General features: G+C 46.8%; 1 protein-coding gene across 1 annotated transcript in view; it reads right to left on the bottom strand.

Moving 5' to 3' along the window:
- Window positions 1-15,107, bottom strand: part of arpc2 (actin related protein 2/3 complex, subunit 2) — a 41,589-nt gene that overhangs the window by 21,969 nt on the left and 4,513 nt on the right. The window contains exons 2-4 of the mRNA XM_078227787.1: window positions 14,059-14,093; window positions 13,135-13,247; window positions 1,979-2,024 (exon numbers count right to left, since the gene is read on the bottom strand). Coding sequence (XP_078083913.1) covers window positions 1,979-2,024; window positions 13,135-13,247; window positions 14,059-14,093 — 194 coding nt within the window. The remainder of the gene's footprint in view (window positions 1-1,978; window positions 2,025-13,134; window positions 13,248-14,058; window positions 14,094-15,107) is intronic.

Here is a 15,107-nt window from a genome sequence, read left to right as displayed (position 1 = left end):
GTTTTCGGAGCACTGCTCCTTCGTCAGATGGAGTGGAAATGTGCTCTCAAACAGTACAAACAGACAAAATCAAGTATTAATCAGTATTCTGCAACTTGATTTTGTCTGTTTGCACTGTTTGAGAGCACATTTCCACTCCATCTGACGAAGGAGCAGTGCTCCGAAAGCTTATGGTATTTGCTACCAAATAAACCTGTTGGACTTTAACCTGGTGTTGTGAGACTTCTTACACTGTTCTCAAAGTGACACAGCGTCCAATGTAGACAGAGATGTGTCAACATTTGGAATAATCTCCACTCTAAACTACCCTTTTCAGCACAGTATTTAAATACACACCCGTTGTACAAACAGGACACAGAACACACGCAGCTGAGCACACAGCTCAGGATACAGTCATGAGAATCTGATCACCTTCACAAGGTTTACCCACATCTTTCACAGGCTGAGACACTGAGCACACCACAAACAGCACTGAAAAGCTGGTTTGTGGAGTTAATACAGGGCGACAACTCTCACTGTTGACAATTTGAGAATCTGAATCCACAATGGATCATTTGCTGCAAGATGATCGGTAATCTTTCCCAGACATTTCTCCTCACTCTGACTAATCCCTTCCCTTGCCTGGGCCCACTCAGAGCATCCAGAATACCTGAGGTTGAGTGTGAGGTATACTCGGAGTGGAGTTGAGGTGGGACGATTGGGGTGGTGGGGTACATCGCAGAAAATCCTGCATCAGTTTGATCCTGACTTCACTCAGCAATGTCGAATTACACATTATAACCACGGTCACTGGACAGGAGCAGGAACCCTGGCTGGTTTCCCCTCTCTCTCTAACCCAGGGATCACTGGACAGTGATCGGGAGCAGGAACCCTGGCTGGTTTCCTCTCTTCCTAACCCAGGGATCACTGGACAGGGATCAGGAGCAGGAACCCTGGCTGGTTTCCCCTCTCTCTCTCTAACCCAGGGATCACTGGACAGGAGCAGGAACCCTGGCTGATTTCCCCCCTCTCTCTCTAACCCAGGGATCACTGGACAGTGATCGGGAGCAGGAACCCTGGCTGGTTTCCTCTCTTCCTAACCCAGGGATCACTGGACAGGGATCAGGAGCAGGAACCCTGGCTGGTTTCCCCTCTCTCTCTCTAACCCAGGGATCACTGGACAGGAGCAGGAACCCTGGCTGATTTCCCCTCTCTCTCTCTAACCCAGGGATCACTGGACAGGAGCAGGAACCCTGGCTGATTTCCTCTCTCTCTCTCTAACCCAGGGATCACTGGACAGGAGCAGGAACCCTGGCTGATTTCCTCTCTCTCTCTCTCTAACCCAGGGATCACTGGACAGGAGCAGGAACCTTGGCTGATTTCCTCTCTCTCTCTCTAACCCAGGGATCACTGGACAGTGATCAGGAGCAGGAACCCTGGCTGATTTCCTCTCTTCCTAACCCAGGGATCACTGGACAGGGATCAGGAGCAGGAACCCTGGCTGGTTTCCCCTCTCTCTCTCTAACCCAGGGATCACTGGACAGGAGCAGGAACCCTGGCTGATTTCCCCCCTCTCTCTAACCCAGGGATCACTGGACAGGGATCAGGAGCAGGAACCCTGGCTGATTTCCCCTCTCTCTCTCACCCAGGGATCACTGGACAGGGATCAGGAGCAGGAACCCTGGCTGGTTTCCCCCCTCTCTCTCTAACCCAGGGATCACTGGACAGGGATCAGGAGCAGGAACCCTGGCTGATTTCCCCTCTCTCTCTCACCCAGGGATCACTGGACAGTGATCAGGAGCAGGAACCCTGGCTGATTTCCCCTCTCTCTCTCTCTAACCCAGGGATCACTGGACAGGGATCAGGAGCAGGAACCCTGGCTGATTTCCTCAGAAATGTCTGTTTCACAGAAATAACTCAAATGGAGTGACACTTCAATGTATCCTGGTCCGTGCAGATTGATAATTTATTTAAAACATTAAAGAAAGAAATATTTTACCGTCCTCAGGAGCCACGAGGTAAGAGCCATAAACTCTCTTCAGTAACTGTAAGGACAGAACACAGCAGCGAATTAACAGAAAGTTACGTATTCAATCCCCCTAAAAACATTCTGGGGATTGAGAAGCATACAACCCTGCAAGGGAGGTCAGCAAAGTACATAAATCAAAAGACAATGAACTTTTCCATTAACACATCCTTTATTCTCTCCCCTTCTTTCCTCCTTCCAATCTATAAATTAAGGCAAAGACTTGGAAGATCTTTACTGTATCCAGGATTGTGCCTGCCATTGCTGTGTTCGATACAACAGTGTACAGCAGGCTGTCCAACCCCTGGCCTCTTCATCCTGGTCCGTGGAGCCAGCTTGCCGCTAAGTGGAGTGGAAGGTTCTCCAAGGAGCCAATCCACCAATCCCAGTGAGCCTCTCAGCAGCTGTAAGAGAGGGACGACCTGTGATTGGGTCAGGCACCCACAGCGTGTGTGTTCGGGACAGAGGTTTCCTTGCCCGGGAGGTGGGGCAGGGAGACGGACAGACGGATAGCAGGAGTGATGGGAAGAGAGAGAAACAAGAGCGAGACAGGGAAAAGAGAGACACATTGCTGTGTGAGCATGAGAACAAGTGTGCGAACATGCACGAGAGGGAATGTGTCTGTGTGTGTACAAGAGCATATTTGCGTGAGTGTCTGAGTGTGAGAGGGGGAGACTGTATGAAAGTGTGTGTCTGTTTCACTCAGTTTCAGGATTCTCACTTACCCTCACCACTACACACCAATAGATACTCACACAGTGGGTGAGGGAGCACTGGAGACTGAGCTAGACACACCCTCACACACTAATAGTCAGCTTTATTGATTACTCTTTTTAAAAAATTGATCAATTTATTTCTTTGACATTGCAGGTTGTTTCTTTTCTTCATTCTTAATTTTTCTTGAAATTAATGTTTAATGTTGTGTCAAACCTTCTTTTTCCAAAACTTGCGCAGCGACCCCTCCAGTGAGAACAAAATGGAAACACGGCCCCTTGCATGAGAAGGTTGTACAAACCTATTGTAGAGCGAGCTTTACTCTGTATCTAACCCTGCACTTTATCTACCCTGAGTGTTTGATGGGAATAATGCAGAGCGAGCTTTACTCTGTATCTAACCCTGCACCTTATCTACCCTGAGAGTGTTTGATGGGAATAATGCAGAGCGAGCTTTACTCAAAAATACAAAATAGGAGCAACAGGCGGCCAATCGGCCCCTCGAGCTTGTTCTGTCATTCCATAAGATCATAGCTGATCCGTTGAGCTGGTCTAAGTTCCAGTTATAACTTCTTTGAGTGATTTTGACACCATCCCCACAACAGATATCAAACTAACTGGCGTGTAATTTCCTGTTTCCCTCCCTTCTGGAATAGAGGGGTTACATTTGCTTCTTCCAGGCTGATGGAACCTTTACAGAATGTAATGAATTTTGGAAAATTAACATCAAGGCATCTACCATTTCATTCGCCACTTCTTTTAAGACTGTAGGATGAAGTCCACCCCGGATCAGGCCACAGCTCCATCAGTTTGCTCAGTACTGCTATCCTATTGATTGCAATTTCACAAGTTCCTCTCTCCCTCCCACCTCCCCATTTACAGCTATTACAAGAATGTTTCTTGTTAGCTCTGAAGTGAATATTGGAGCAAAATATCAGTTCATTTCATCGACCATTTCCTTATTCCCGGCGAGTAACTCCCCATTGTCACTCACTTTGCTGACTCTTTTCCTGTTTAAATACTACATAACCACACAACCCCGACAGTGCAGAAAAAGGCCATTTGGCCCATCAGGTCCGCACCGCCTATAGAAACTCTTGTTATCATGGTCGGTGCAGGCTTGGAGGGCCGAAGGGCCTGTTCCCTGTGCTGTAATTTTCTTTGTTCGATCTGTCTGTACTTCCTCAGCTCGCTTCCTCTCCTTCTCTAATTTCTTTCTCCTGATTAATGTTTGAGTCATTCTCTGCTGTTCTTCATATTCTGACCAATCGTCTGACCTGCTAATCATCTTGCAGCGACATATTTGTTCCTTAAGTTTGTTGCTTTTCTTAACGTCTTTAGTTAATCACTGATGGTGGGTTTTAGCATTTTTCTTTACTCTCATACTCTGAAAATTCTGAAATATCACCTCAACTGTCTGTCTCTGCTTCTCTACTGATCTTCTCCCTCGCCGAGTGCCCCAATTCACGTCGGCAAGCTCAGCTTTCACGTCCAGATAGTTACCCTTATTTAAGTGTAAAATATTCATTTTTGATCAATTCTTCTCCCTTTCAAACTGGATGCTCTGTATCTAATCCCACCCTGTACCTGCCCTGGGAGTGTTTGATGGGGGGACAGTGTAGAGGGAGCTTTACTCTGTATCTAACCCCGTGCTGTACCTGTCCTGGGAGTGTTTGATGGGGACAGTGTAGAGGGAGCTTTACTCTGTATCTAATCCCACCCTGTACCTGCCCTGGGAGTGTTTGATGGGGGACAGTGTAGAGGGAGCTTTACTCTGTATCTAACCCCATGCTGTACCTGCCCTGGGAGTGTTTGATGGGGAAGTGTAGAGGGAGCTTTACTCTGTATCTAACCCCGTGCTGTACCTGTCCTGGGAGTGATGATGGGGACAGTGTAGAGGGAGCTTTACTCTGTATCTAACCCCGTGCTGTACCTGTCCTGGGAGTGTTTGATGGGGACAGTGTAGAGGGAGCTTTACTCTGTATCTAACCCCGTGCTGTACCTGTCCTGGGAGTGTTTGATGGGGACAGTGTAGAGGGAGCTTTACTCTGTATCTAACCCCGTGCTGTACCTGCCCTGGGAGTATTTGATGGGGACAGTGTAGAGGGAGCTTTACTCTGTATCTAACCCCGTGCTGTATCTGTCCTGGGAGTATTTGATGGGGACAGTGTACAAGGAGCTTTATTCTGTATCTAACCCCATGCTGTACCTGTCCTGGGAGTGTTTGATGGGGACAGTGCAGAGGGAGCTTTATTCTGTATCTAACCCCTTGCTGGGAGCGTTTGGTGGGGACAGTGAGATCTTTATCTAATGCCTGTATCTGGGGAAAGCGATTTTCTCAGGCCCAAAGTCCCTCACCTTGATAAAACTTATTTGGAAAATAAAATTCCTAAAATAGGTGCTTGGAGACTGAATTTTGTCATGATAGAGTGGATTAGAGTGGGTTCAGTGCAGATTGAGCTGTAAAACACAACGGAAAAACTGCTTTAAGAACTGAGTCAGAACTTCCTGTCTCTCAAAAACAGAGTAAAATACCATAAAAAGGCATTTGCGGCTGCGCTGTGCTCAGAGACGAGCTGATTTGAACCACACACACCACGTGTGATGGTTGCTGCACATCCGCAATCTCAACACCCATCCCTGCAGGCAGAGTCACACCCTGCACCTACACCAACAGCCCTGCAGGCAGAGTCACACCCTGTACCTACACCAACAGCTCTGCAGGCAGAGTCACACCCTGCACCTACACCAACAGCCCTGCAGGCAGAGTCACACCCTGCACCTACACCAACAGCCCTGCAGGCAGAGTCACACCCTGCACCTACACCAACAGCCCTGCAGGCAGAGTCACACCCTGTACCTACACCAACAGCTCTGCAGGCAGAGTCACACCCTGCACCTACACCAACAGCTCTGCAGGCAGAGCCCCACCCTGTACCTACATCAACAGCTCTGCAGGCAGAGTCACACCCTGCACCTACACCAACAGCTCTGCAGGCAGAGTCACACCCTGCACCTACACCAACAGAGCACCTCCCCCCCACCTCCCAATGAGAATCTGGCTCCTAGTGAGTTGGTTGTATTGATAAGTTGTGGGGCAGGGAGGGGAATTTCATTCGAAGATGATGGAACGGGTGCACCAACTTCTCTCTTCCTGTCTCATTGGTTAATAATTTCCATTGAAACTACCTGCTGGTGCCCTCTGCGTTCCTTCAACAACTTTGCATTTACATAGCATCTTTAATGCATTAAAACCATCTCGAGGTGCTTCACAGAGGATTGTTATCAAACAAAACTTAATACTAAGTCACAAAAGGAGATATTTGGTCTGGTGACTAATAGCTCGGTGAAAGTGTAGATTTTAAAGAGTGTCTTAAAGGAGAGGGGTGGGTGGCAGGGGCCAGAGGGGTTTTGGGTGTGTGTTCCAGAGAATAGCGCCCAGGCAACAGAAAGAAATGCCACCAATGACAGTGATTAAAACCAGGGATGCCCAAGAGACCAGAATTAAATGGGCACAGAGATCTCAATGTTGTGGGACTGGATTGGGTTACAGAGGTATGGAGGGGTGCAACCCTGGGGGAATCTGAGAATAATTCTTAATCTCAGACTGTTGCCAGGGAGAGAGGGAGTCAGAGATAGTGAAGAGAGTTTGGGGCAAGAATCAAAAACAACGGCTTCAGTTTTCCCAGCGTTTAATTGGAGGAAATTTCTGCTCACCCAGGACTATTCAGCCTATCGAGTCTGCTCCGTCAGTCAGTACAATCACAGCTGATTCTGAACTTTAACTCCATTTTCCCACCCGCTCCCAACATCCATTAATCCCAAGAGACCAAAATCTGTCTATCCCACAGCATTAAACATATTCAACAACGGAGCATCCACAACCCTGTGGGGGAGAGAATTTCAAAGATTCACAACCCTCCGAATGAAGTATTTCTTCTCATCTCAGTCCTAATTGATTGACCCCTTATCCTGAGACTGTGTTTTAGATTCCCTGACCAAAGGAAACAATCTCTCACCCTGTCAAACCCATTCGGAATTTTATTGGTTTCAATGAGATCGACTCTCACTCCTCCACACCCCAGAAAACGTAGACCTAATTTCCTCAGCTCCTCATCATAGGACAATCCCCTCATCCCAAGGACCAATCTAATGACCTTTGCTGTCCCACATCCAATGCCAGCACATCCTTTAAACGTGGAGACCAAAACTGCACAATGAACTGATCATTTATCAATAACAGAGGAGTCAAGGGAGGCGATGGTGAGCTACAGCTGGTTGTTGTCAGCGTACGTGTGGAATCTAACTTGTTCCGAGATGTTGCTCAGGTGTATAGATGAGCAATAGGAGGGGATCAAGGGCGGGTCCTTGGGGGACACCAGAGGTGAAGGTGTGGGAAAAGGAAGAGAAATGATGGCAGGTAATACACCAGATATGATTAAATAGATAAGAATGGAACCAGGAGCAGCCCTGTCCAGCTGGATAACAGTGGCGAGGTGTTGGAGGAGGATTAGGTCACCAAACCGTGTCAAAGGCTGCAGACAGCTGGAGAAGGACGAGGGGGGGGAAGTTTCCCTTCGTCACAGTCACACAGGATCTGAGTTTTTGAGAAGAGCTGTTTCTGTGCGATGCCAGGCTCAAAAACCTGCCTGGTGTGATCGAAGCATGGATTTGAAGGGCGACATTTCAAAGGCTTTGGAGAAATGGCAGTTTGGAGATGGGTGGTGGTTTGCAAGGACAGAGGAGTCGATAGGGTACATCGAGGGGGGGGGGGGGGTGATGATTTGATGGGGAGAGCAACCAGCACCCAAGGGGAGGGAACTATTAAGATCAGCTAACATGAGGGTCAGGAAGAGAAGTTGAATTGTCAGCAGTTTGGTGGATGTATAAAGAGAATCAAAAAAGAACTTAGCAACCTTTGAACCAATAACTGTCATTCTGCCAATGTACAGTGGGTACAGGAACCTCTCAGCAGTTACTCACAAGGTATTATCTATTCAAGAATGTCAGAAACAACAGGGATTCCAGAAGGTTAGAGGCTTTGCTAGTTTATTGTAAATTGAGGGAGATGGTGGTGCAGTGGCAATGTTGATGGATAGTTATCCAGTGATTCAGACTCTGGGGACATGGGTTCAAATCCCATCACAGCATCTGGTGCAATTTAAATTCAATTAATAAATCTGGAATTGAAAGCTAGAACATGAAAGTATCACCAATTGCTGTAAAAACCCATCTGGTTCACTCATGTCCTTCAGGGAAGGAAATCTGCCGTCCCTCTCTGGCCTACATGTGACTCCAGATTCACAGCAATGTGGTTGATTCATAACTACCCTCTGAAATGGCACCAGTTCAGGGCAATTAGGGATGTTCAACAAATGCTGGACCAGCCAGGTAATCCCACACCCTATCAAAAAATAAAATTATCAATTACCACTTACACTTATTATTTTGTTTTAATCTTTGCTTCTGTAAATCTATAATTGCAAATAAATCCATTATGTAGTTTTAGCCTGTGTGTGATGTGTGTAGAGTTTCATACATTCTACCTCAACAGGAGATGGAATGAGATTACCAGCATTGTGCAAGATAATTATTAGCCCTGAGCGACATTCACACAGTAACGCAAAGTAAACTGAATTCAGATCAAAATGAGGTAAATGTACATCACCACAGCATTCTTGTATAAATGGTGAATAAGAACATTTTACAGGGCAGTAAGCTCTAAAATGGAGGGAAGGGGGTAAGGAGGTAGATCAGCAGCTAATGATTGGCAGAGGCAAGGATAGGCTGTATTCACGAGAGGCTCTGTTGGAAACCACCTGAACAGTTTCTCTTTCAGATGCCAATTATTCAGGCAGACATTTCCAGCGCGAATCCAGCCTCAAAATTTCACTGCCACTTTAACCCATGACAAATTAAGCTTTTATCCAGCCTCCAATGGGCCGAGTGGCCACTGCAGCTGTATGATTCCTGTTACAATCACTCACTAAAGAGTGGCCTTGGGCGGTCAGTTTGTCAGTTAATGACTTCATGTTTCTTTGCACTTGAATGAAAATTAAAACCACTGACAGGAAGCCACAGTGGAGGGAGTTCAGGGTTTAAATGAACAATGTCTGCAGTGAGAGTCACTGCTGAGTTTTACACTGTCTGCAGCATAACTTGCTCACTAAGCTTACAGGCCTCCAGTTGTGTGGATACTTGCAGTCTCATTTTCTTAATCAGTTTTTTCTTTCAGGTGTGGGTGATGTGATAGACAAGGTGATGGAGTCGCACAGGGAAGGAATGTTCCAAATTCAATCATAATGTTTGATTTTTAAAAAAACATTCTCAGGATATTGGCCTCACTGGTAAAACTGACAGTCATTAATTACCCCTAGCTGTCCCGAGAAGGTGGTGGTGGGCCACTTCCTCAAGCTGTTGGTCGTGTTTTGATGTGACAGAGCGACTTGTTAAGCCACTTCACAGGACAGCCAAGGGTCAACCACATTGCTATGTGTCCTGCCAGGATTAGGTAAGGAGGGTAGGTTTCCTTCCCTAAAACCAGCCGTGAACCAGCGGGGATTTTCCAACAATCCAAGATTCTCCTGCCATGGTCAACTGCGCAGGTGAGTATCTAAAACGACAGGTGTAACTAAAGAAACACCCAAGTGCCACAGCATTCAGCTCATTGCATAAGGTGCTTACTGATACAGAATTACATCTTTTCCCTGCAACCATTCACTGCAGACCAGCATGGGAAGTATTTTGAGGGGTTCTTATTGTTAGGACTACAAGGAAATAGGAAGTTCTGGATATCCCAGGGACAGAGAAGTAGAAACTCATCACATCAACTTCAGAACAATTCTGTTCCAAAAACAGCTCCCTTAAAAAATTCTCACCCTCATTTCTAATTGTCCATGGCCTCCCAATCCCAGAGAGAGCAGTTGAACACGTGGTTACAGAGATGGTGCAGGAGGGAGGGATTCAGATACCTGAACAATTGGAGCTCTTTCTGGGGTAGGTGGGACCTCTACAAACAGGATGGTCTGCACTTGAACCAGAGGGGTACCAATATCTTGGGAGGGAAATTTGCTAATGCTCTTCGGGAGGGTTTAAACTAATTCAGCAGGGGGGGTGGGTACCTGAATTGTAGCTCCGGTGTGCAGGAGGTTGAGAGTAGTGAGGTCATGGATGAGGTTTCAGAGTCGCAGGAGTGTACTGGCAGGCAGGAAGGCGGTTTGAAGTGTGTATACTTCAACGCCAGGAGCATCCGGAATAAGGTGGGTGAGCTTGCAGCATGGGTTGGTACCTGGGATTTCGATGTTGTGGCCATCTCGGAGACATGGATAGAGCAGGGACAGGAATGGTTGTTGCAGGTTCCGGGGTTTAGATGTTTCAGTAAGTGCAGGGAAGGTGGTAAAAGAGGGGGAGGTGTGGCATTGTTAGTCAAGGACAGTATTACGGTGGCAGAAAGGACATTTGATGAGGACTCGTCTACTGAGGTAGTTTGGGCTGAGGTTAGAAACAGGAAAGGAGAGGTCACTCTGTTGGGAGTTTTTTATAGACCTCCGAAAAGTTCCAGAGATGTAGAGGAAAAGATTGCAAAGATGATTTTGGATAGGAGCGAAAGTAACAGGGTAGTTGTACTGGGGGACTTTAACTTTACAAATATTGACTGGAAAAGCTATAGTTCGAGTACTTTAGAGGGGTCGGTTTTTGTCCAATGTGTGCAGGAAGGCTTCCTGACGCAGTATGTAGATAGACCAACAAGAGGCGAGGCCACATTGGATTTGGTACTGGGTAATGAACCAGGCCAGGTGTTAGATTTGGAGGTAGGTGAGCACTTTGGTGACAGTGACCACAATTCGATTACGTTTACTTTAGCAATGGAAAAGGACAGGTATATACCAAAGGGCAAGAGTTATAGCTGGGGGAAAGGAAATTATGATACGATTAGGCGAGATTTAGCTGGCATAGGTTGGGGAAGGAAACTGCAGGGGATGGGCACAATTGTAATGTGGAATTTGTTCAAGGAACAGCTACTACACGTCCTTGATAAATATGTACCTGTCAGGCAGGGAGGAAGCAGACGTGTGAGGGAACCGTGGTTTACTAAGGAGGTTAAATCTCTTGTGAAGAGGAAGAAGGAGACTTATGTTAAGATGAGACGTGAAGGCTCAGTTTGGGCACTTGAGAGTTACAAGTTAGCCAGGAAGGACCTAAAGGAAGAGTTAAGAAGAGCCAGGAGGGGACATGAGCAATCTTTGGCAGGTAGGATCAAGGAAAACCCTAAAGCTTTCTATAGGTATGTCAGGAGTAAAAGAATGACTAGGGTAAGATTAGGGCTAGTCAAGGACAGTCGTGGGAAGTTGTGCGTGGAGTCTGAAGAGATAGGTGAGGCACTAAATGAATATTTTTCGTCGGTATTCACACAGGAGAGGGACAGTGTTGTCGGGGGGAGTACTGAGATGCAGGCTGTTGGACTGGACAGGATTGAGGTTCATAAGGAGGTGTTAGCAATTCTGGAAAGGGTAAAAATAGATAAGTCCCCTGGGCCGGATGGGATTTATCCTAGGATTCTCTGGGAGGCTAGAGAGGAGATTGCAGAGCCTTTGGCTTTGATCTTTGTGTCGTCATTGTCTACAGGAACAGTGCCAGAAGACTGGAGGATAGCAAATGTTGTCCCCTTGTTCAAGAAGGGGAGTAGGGACAACCCTGGTAATTATAGACCGGTGAGCCTTACTTCTGTTGTGGGCAAAGTATTGGAAAGGATTATAAGAGATAGGATTTATAATCACCTAGAAAGGAATAATTTGATTAGGGATAGTCAGCACGGTGTTGTGAAGGATAGGTCGTGCCTCACAAACCTTATTGAGTTCTTTGAGAAGGTGACCAAAGAGATGGATGAGGGTAAAGCGGTTGATGTGGTGTATGTGGATTTCAGCAAAGCGTTTGATAAGGTTCCCCATGGTAAGCTTTTGCAGAAAATACGGACACATGGGATTGAGGGTGATTTAGTGGTTTGGATCAGGAATTGGCTAGCTGTAAGAAAACAGAGGGTAGTGGTTGATGGGAAATATTCATCCTGGAGTTCAGTTACTAGTGGTGTACCGCAAGGATCTGTTTTGGGGCCACTGCTGTTTGTCATTTTTATTAATGACCTGGATGAGGACGTGGAAGGATGGATTAGTAAATTTGCGGATGACACTAAAATCGGTGGAGTTGTAGACAGTGCGGAGGGAAGTGGCAGGTTACAGAGGGACATAGATAAGCTGCAGAGCTGGGCTGAGAAGTGGCAAATGGAGTTTAATGCGGAAAAGTGTGAAGTGATTCACTTTGGAAGGAGTAACAGGAATACAGAGTACTGGGCTAATGGTAAGATACTTGGTAGTGTGGATGAACAGAGGGATCTGGGTGTCCATGTGCATAGATCCCTGAAAGTTGGCACCCAGGTTGATAGGGTTGTTAAGAAGGCGTACGGTGTGTTAGCTTTTATTGGTAGAGGGATTGAGTTTCGGAGCCAGGAGGTCATGCTGCAACTGTACAAAACTCTGGTACGGCCGCATTTGGAGTATTGCGTACAGTTCTGGTCGCCGTATTATAGGAAAGATGTGGAAGTGTTGGAAAGGGTGCAGAGGAGATTTACCAGGATGTTGCCTGGTATGGTGGGAAGGTCTTATGAGGAAAGGCTGAGGGGCTTGAGGTTGTTTTCGTTAGAGAGAAGGTTAAGAGGTGACTTAATAGAGGCATACAAGATGATCAGAGGATTAGATAGGGTGGATAGTGAGAGCCTTTTTCCTCGGATGGTGATGGCTAGCACGAGGGGACATAGCTTTAAATTGAGGGGTGAGAGATATAGGACAGATGTTAGAGGTAGGTTCTTTACTCAGAGAGAGGAGTAAGGGCGTGGAATGCCCTGCCTGCAGCAGTAGTGGACTCGTCAACATTAAGAGCATTTAAATGGTTATTGGATAAACATATGGATGATATTGGAATAGTGTAGATTAGAGGGGCTTTAGATTGGTTCCACTGGTCGGCGCAACATTGAGGGCCGAAGGGCCTGTACTGCGCTGTAATGTTCTATGTTCTAAACCTCTTCCAACCCTCCGGTGATCTCTCTCTGTGTTCCTCCGATACTGGCTTCTGCAGCATCCCCAATATTTATTGTCCCATAGCCGTGCCTTCAGCCCCAGGGCTTTAAGCTCTGGAATTCCCCTTTTAAACCCCTCTGTCTCTCTCCCCTCCTTTAAAACACTGCTGAGGGGTTTTGGTCAGCTGACCTCATATTTTCTCAGTGAATTGTATCACGTTTTCTCTGACCATGATGCTCCGCTGCTGAAGGCTTTGGAATGTTTCACTGCTTTAAAAGTGCAGCATAAATGCAAGTTGTTAATAACCGGAGTGATCGTCTTCATTCCACCATCCGGTTACACTCACCTCATCTGCTCCATGATCTTGCAGCTCTTTGTAGAACTTCAATGAAATGCTGACCATCACCTTGGTCTTATCTCCATTTGGGTTGGAAATGTGGTAAAGGACTCCATCAAAATCTGGAGCAAAGAGGAAACATCAGAAAAACTTCAAAGGAAAACCTCAGCACCCGCCACCCGTTAGTAATCCAGACCCATGGACCCTCCGGGACAGCATCCTACCTTTCCTACACAGCCACCCAAACTGCAACATGAGGGAGAGGTGGCCTGGTGCCAATTATTCTGCACATTATTGCAGAATCTTGGGGCCCAGGAGATAGATGATATCACAGCCAAACCAAACGCCTCACTCTGCACTCCTGGCCAAGCACTGGATCAACCTTCCAGCGTTTGGCGAGTTCAGGTGATGGCATTGTTCTGTCCTCTGCATAAAGTCCAGAACAAAAACCAGAATCCACACACACCATAGGGCTGAAACCTGACATGGCCAGTTTACTGAGCTGGGAATTGGACTCAGCTACAACTGAGAATAACTTGCAGAACGTATGGGATCTTGGCTTCACATACAGAAGCATCGAGTACAAAAGCATGGAGTTCTGCTGAACCAACTGTGGGGAAGAAATTTAATACGCAGCCAGTGTTAGTGATGGGAAGCTCGCTGTCCTCAAGGGTGATGGATGGGATGATTAATGATCTTGAAAGAAACTGGATGGGCACCTGAGGGAAAGAAATTTGCAGGGCCATGGGGATAGAGTGGGGAAATGGGACTGACTGCTCTACAGAGCCAGGCAGGGACTGAATGGCCTTTGTGCCAAAACAGAAGCAACTCATGATGAGCAAATGCCTCTATCTTGCTGAACAGAGCAGCTGCAGCCTCTAGTCAGCCCCAGGGTACAAAGACACGTCATTGTAGCCAAACACCAATGCTTACCTGCAAAAGTGACTTCCACTGTATCAGGTTTGTTGCTGTAAAAAAGAGAGAGTTAGTTGAGACATAAAGCTCATTCAGTAAAAGTTACTCACACCAGAGCTCCAATCAGTTAGGGTACAAATGCTGAATGGGTGGGTAAAATACCTGTGTCAATAGTTGCTGTGCTATTTGGAATAAATGTAAATGCTGTCCTCTCCTTATGTAATATAACACAGGGACAGCGCGAGTGCTTTCAAAGCCCTGGTCAACATCCCTCCTCAAACAACATATCAAAAACATAAACCAGTTTTTCATTGCACTGCGGGGCTGTGGCTATTTGCACCTGTGACATGACGTGACTTTTCTTCACAATCTGAAGCGATGATACACCTGATGTGATGCTTTGTTACCAATGCAAATTTTCACCCAGGATTAACACAGAGTCTGTGTTCCTCTCCTGAATAATCCAAGTTCCCTATTCGAAACACACTTCCTCCTCCCTGCATTGAAACCTGGAGCCGTTCCATTGTCTCGGCCTCAAATTCATTCTTATCTAGAGCACTGAGAACCAACCCCTTCATCTCACCCCGTGAAGGACCCCTCCCCTCCATCACATCCCTGAGAGGCCCCTCCACTCCATCACACCCCCTCAAACTGCACAGCCCCTTCCCTTCAAACAGGGGGGGGGTCCCATCTGCCCCCTCCCCTCCCTCATTTAAAAATTCTTTCAAAAGATGTAGGCATCGCTGTCTTGGCCAACGTTTATTACCCATCCCTGACTGCCCTTGAGAAGGTGGTGGTGAGCTGCCTTCTTAAACCCACTGCAGTCCATGTGGTGTAGGTACAGCCACAGCGCTGTTAGGGAGGGAGTTCCAGGATTGTGACTCTGTAAAAATGAAGGAATGTCGATATATTTCCAAGTCAGGAGTATCCCTACAGTCAAAGTAACCCTACAGTGCAGAAAGAGGCCATTTGGCCCATCGAGTCTGCACCAACCACAATCCCACTGAGACCCTATTCCCGTAACCCCACATATTTATCTGTTAATCCCCTGACACTAAGGGGCAATT

Source organism: Mustelus asterias, chromosome 14 (assembly GCF_964213995.1).
Source record: "Mustelus asterias chromosome 14, sMusAst1.hap1.1, whole genome shotgun sequence".
Classification (NCBI taxonomy): domain Eukaryota; kingdom Metazoa; phylum Chordata; class Chondrichthyes; order Carcharhiniformes; family Triakidae; genus Mustelus; species Mustelus asterias.
This window is presented reverse-complemented; position numbering and strand designations above follow the sequence as displayed.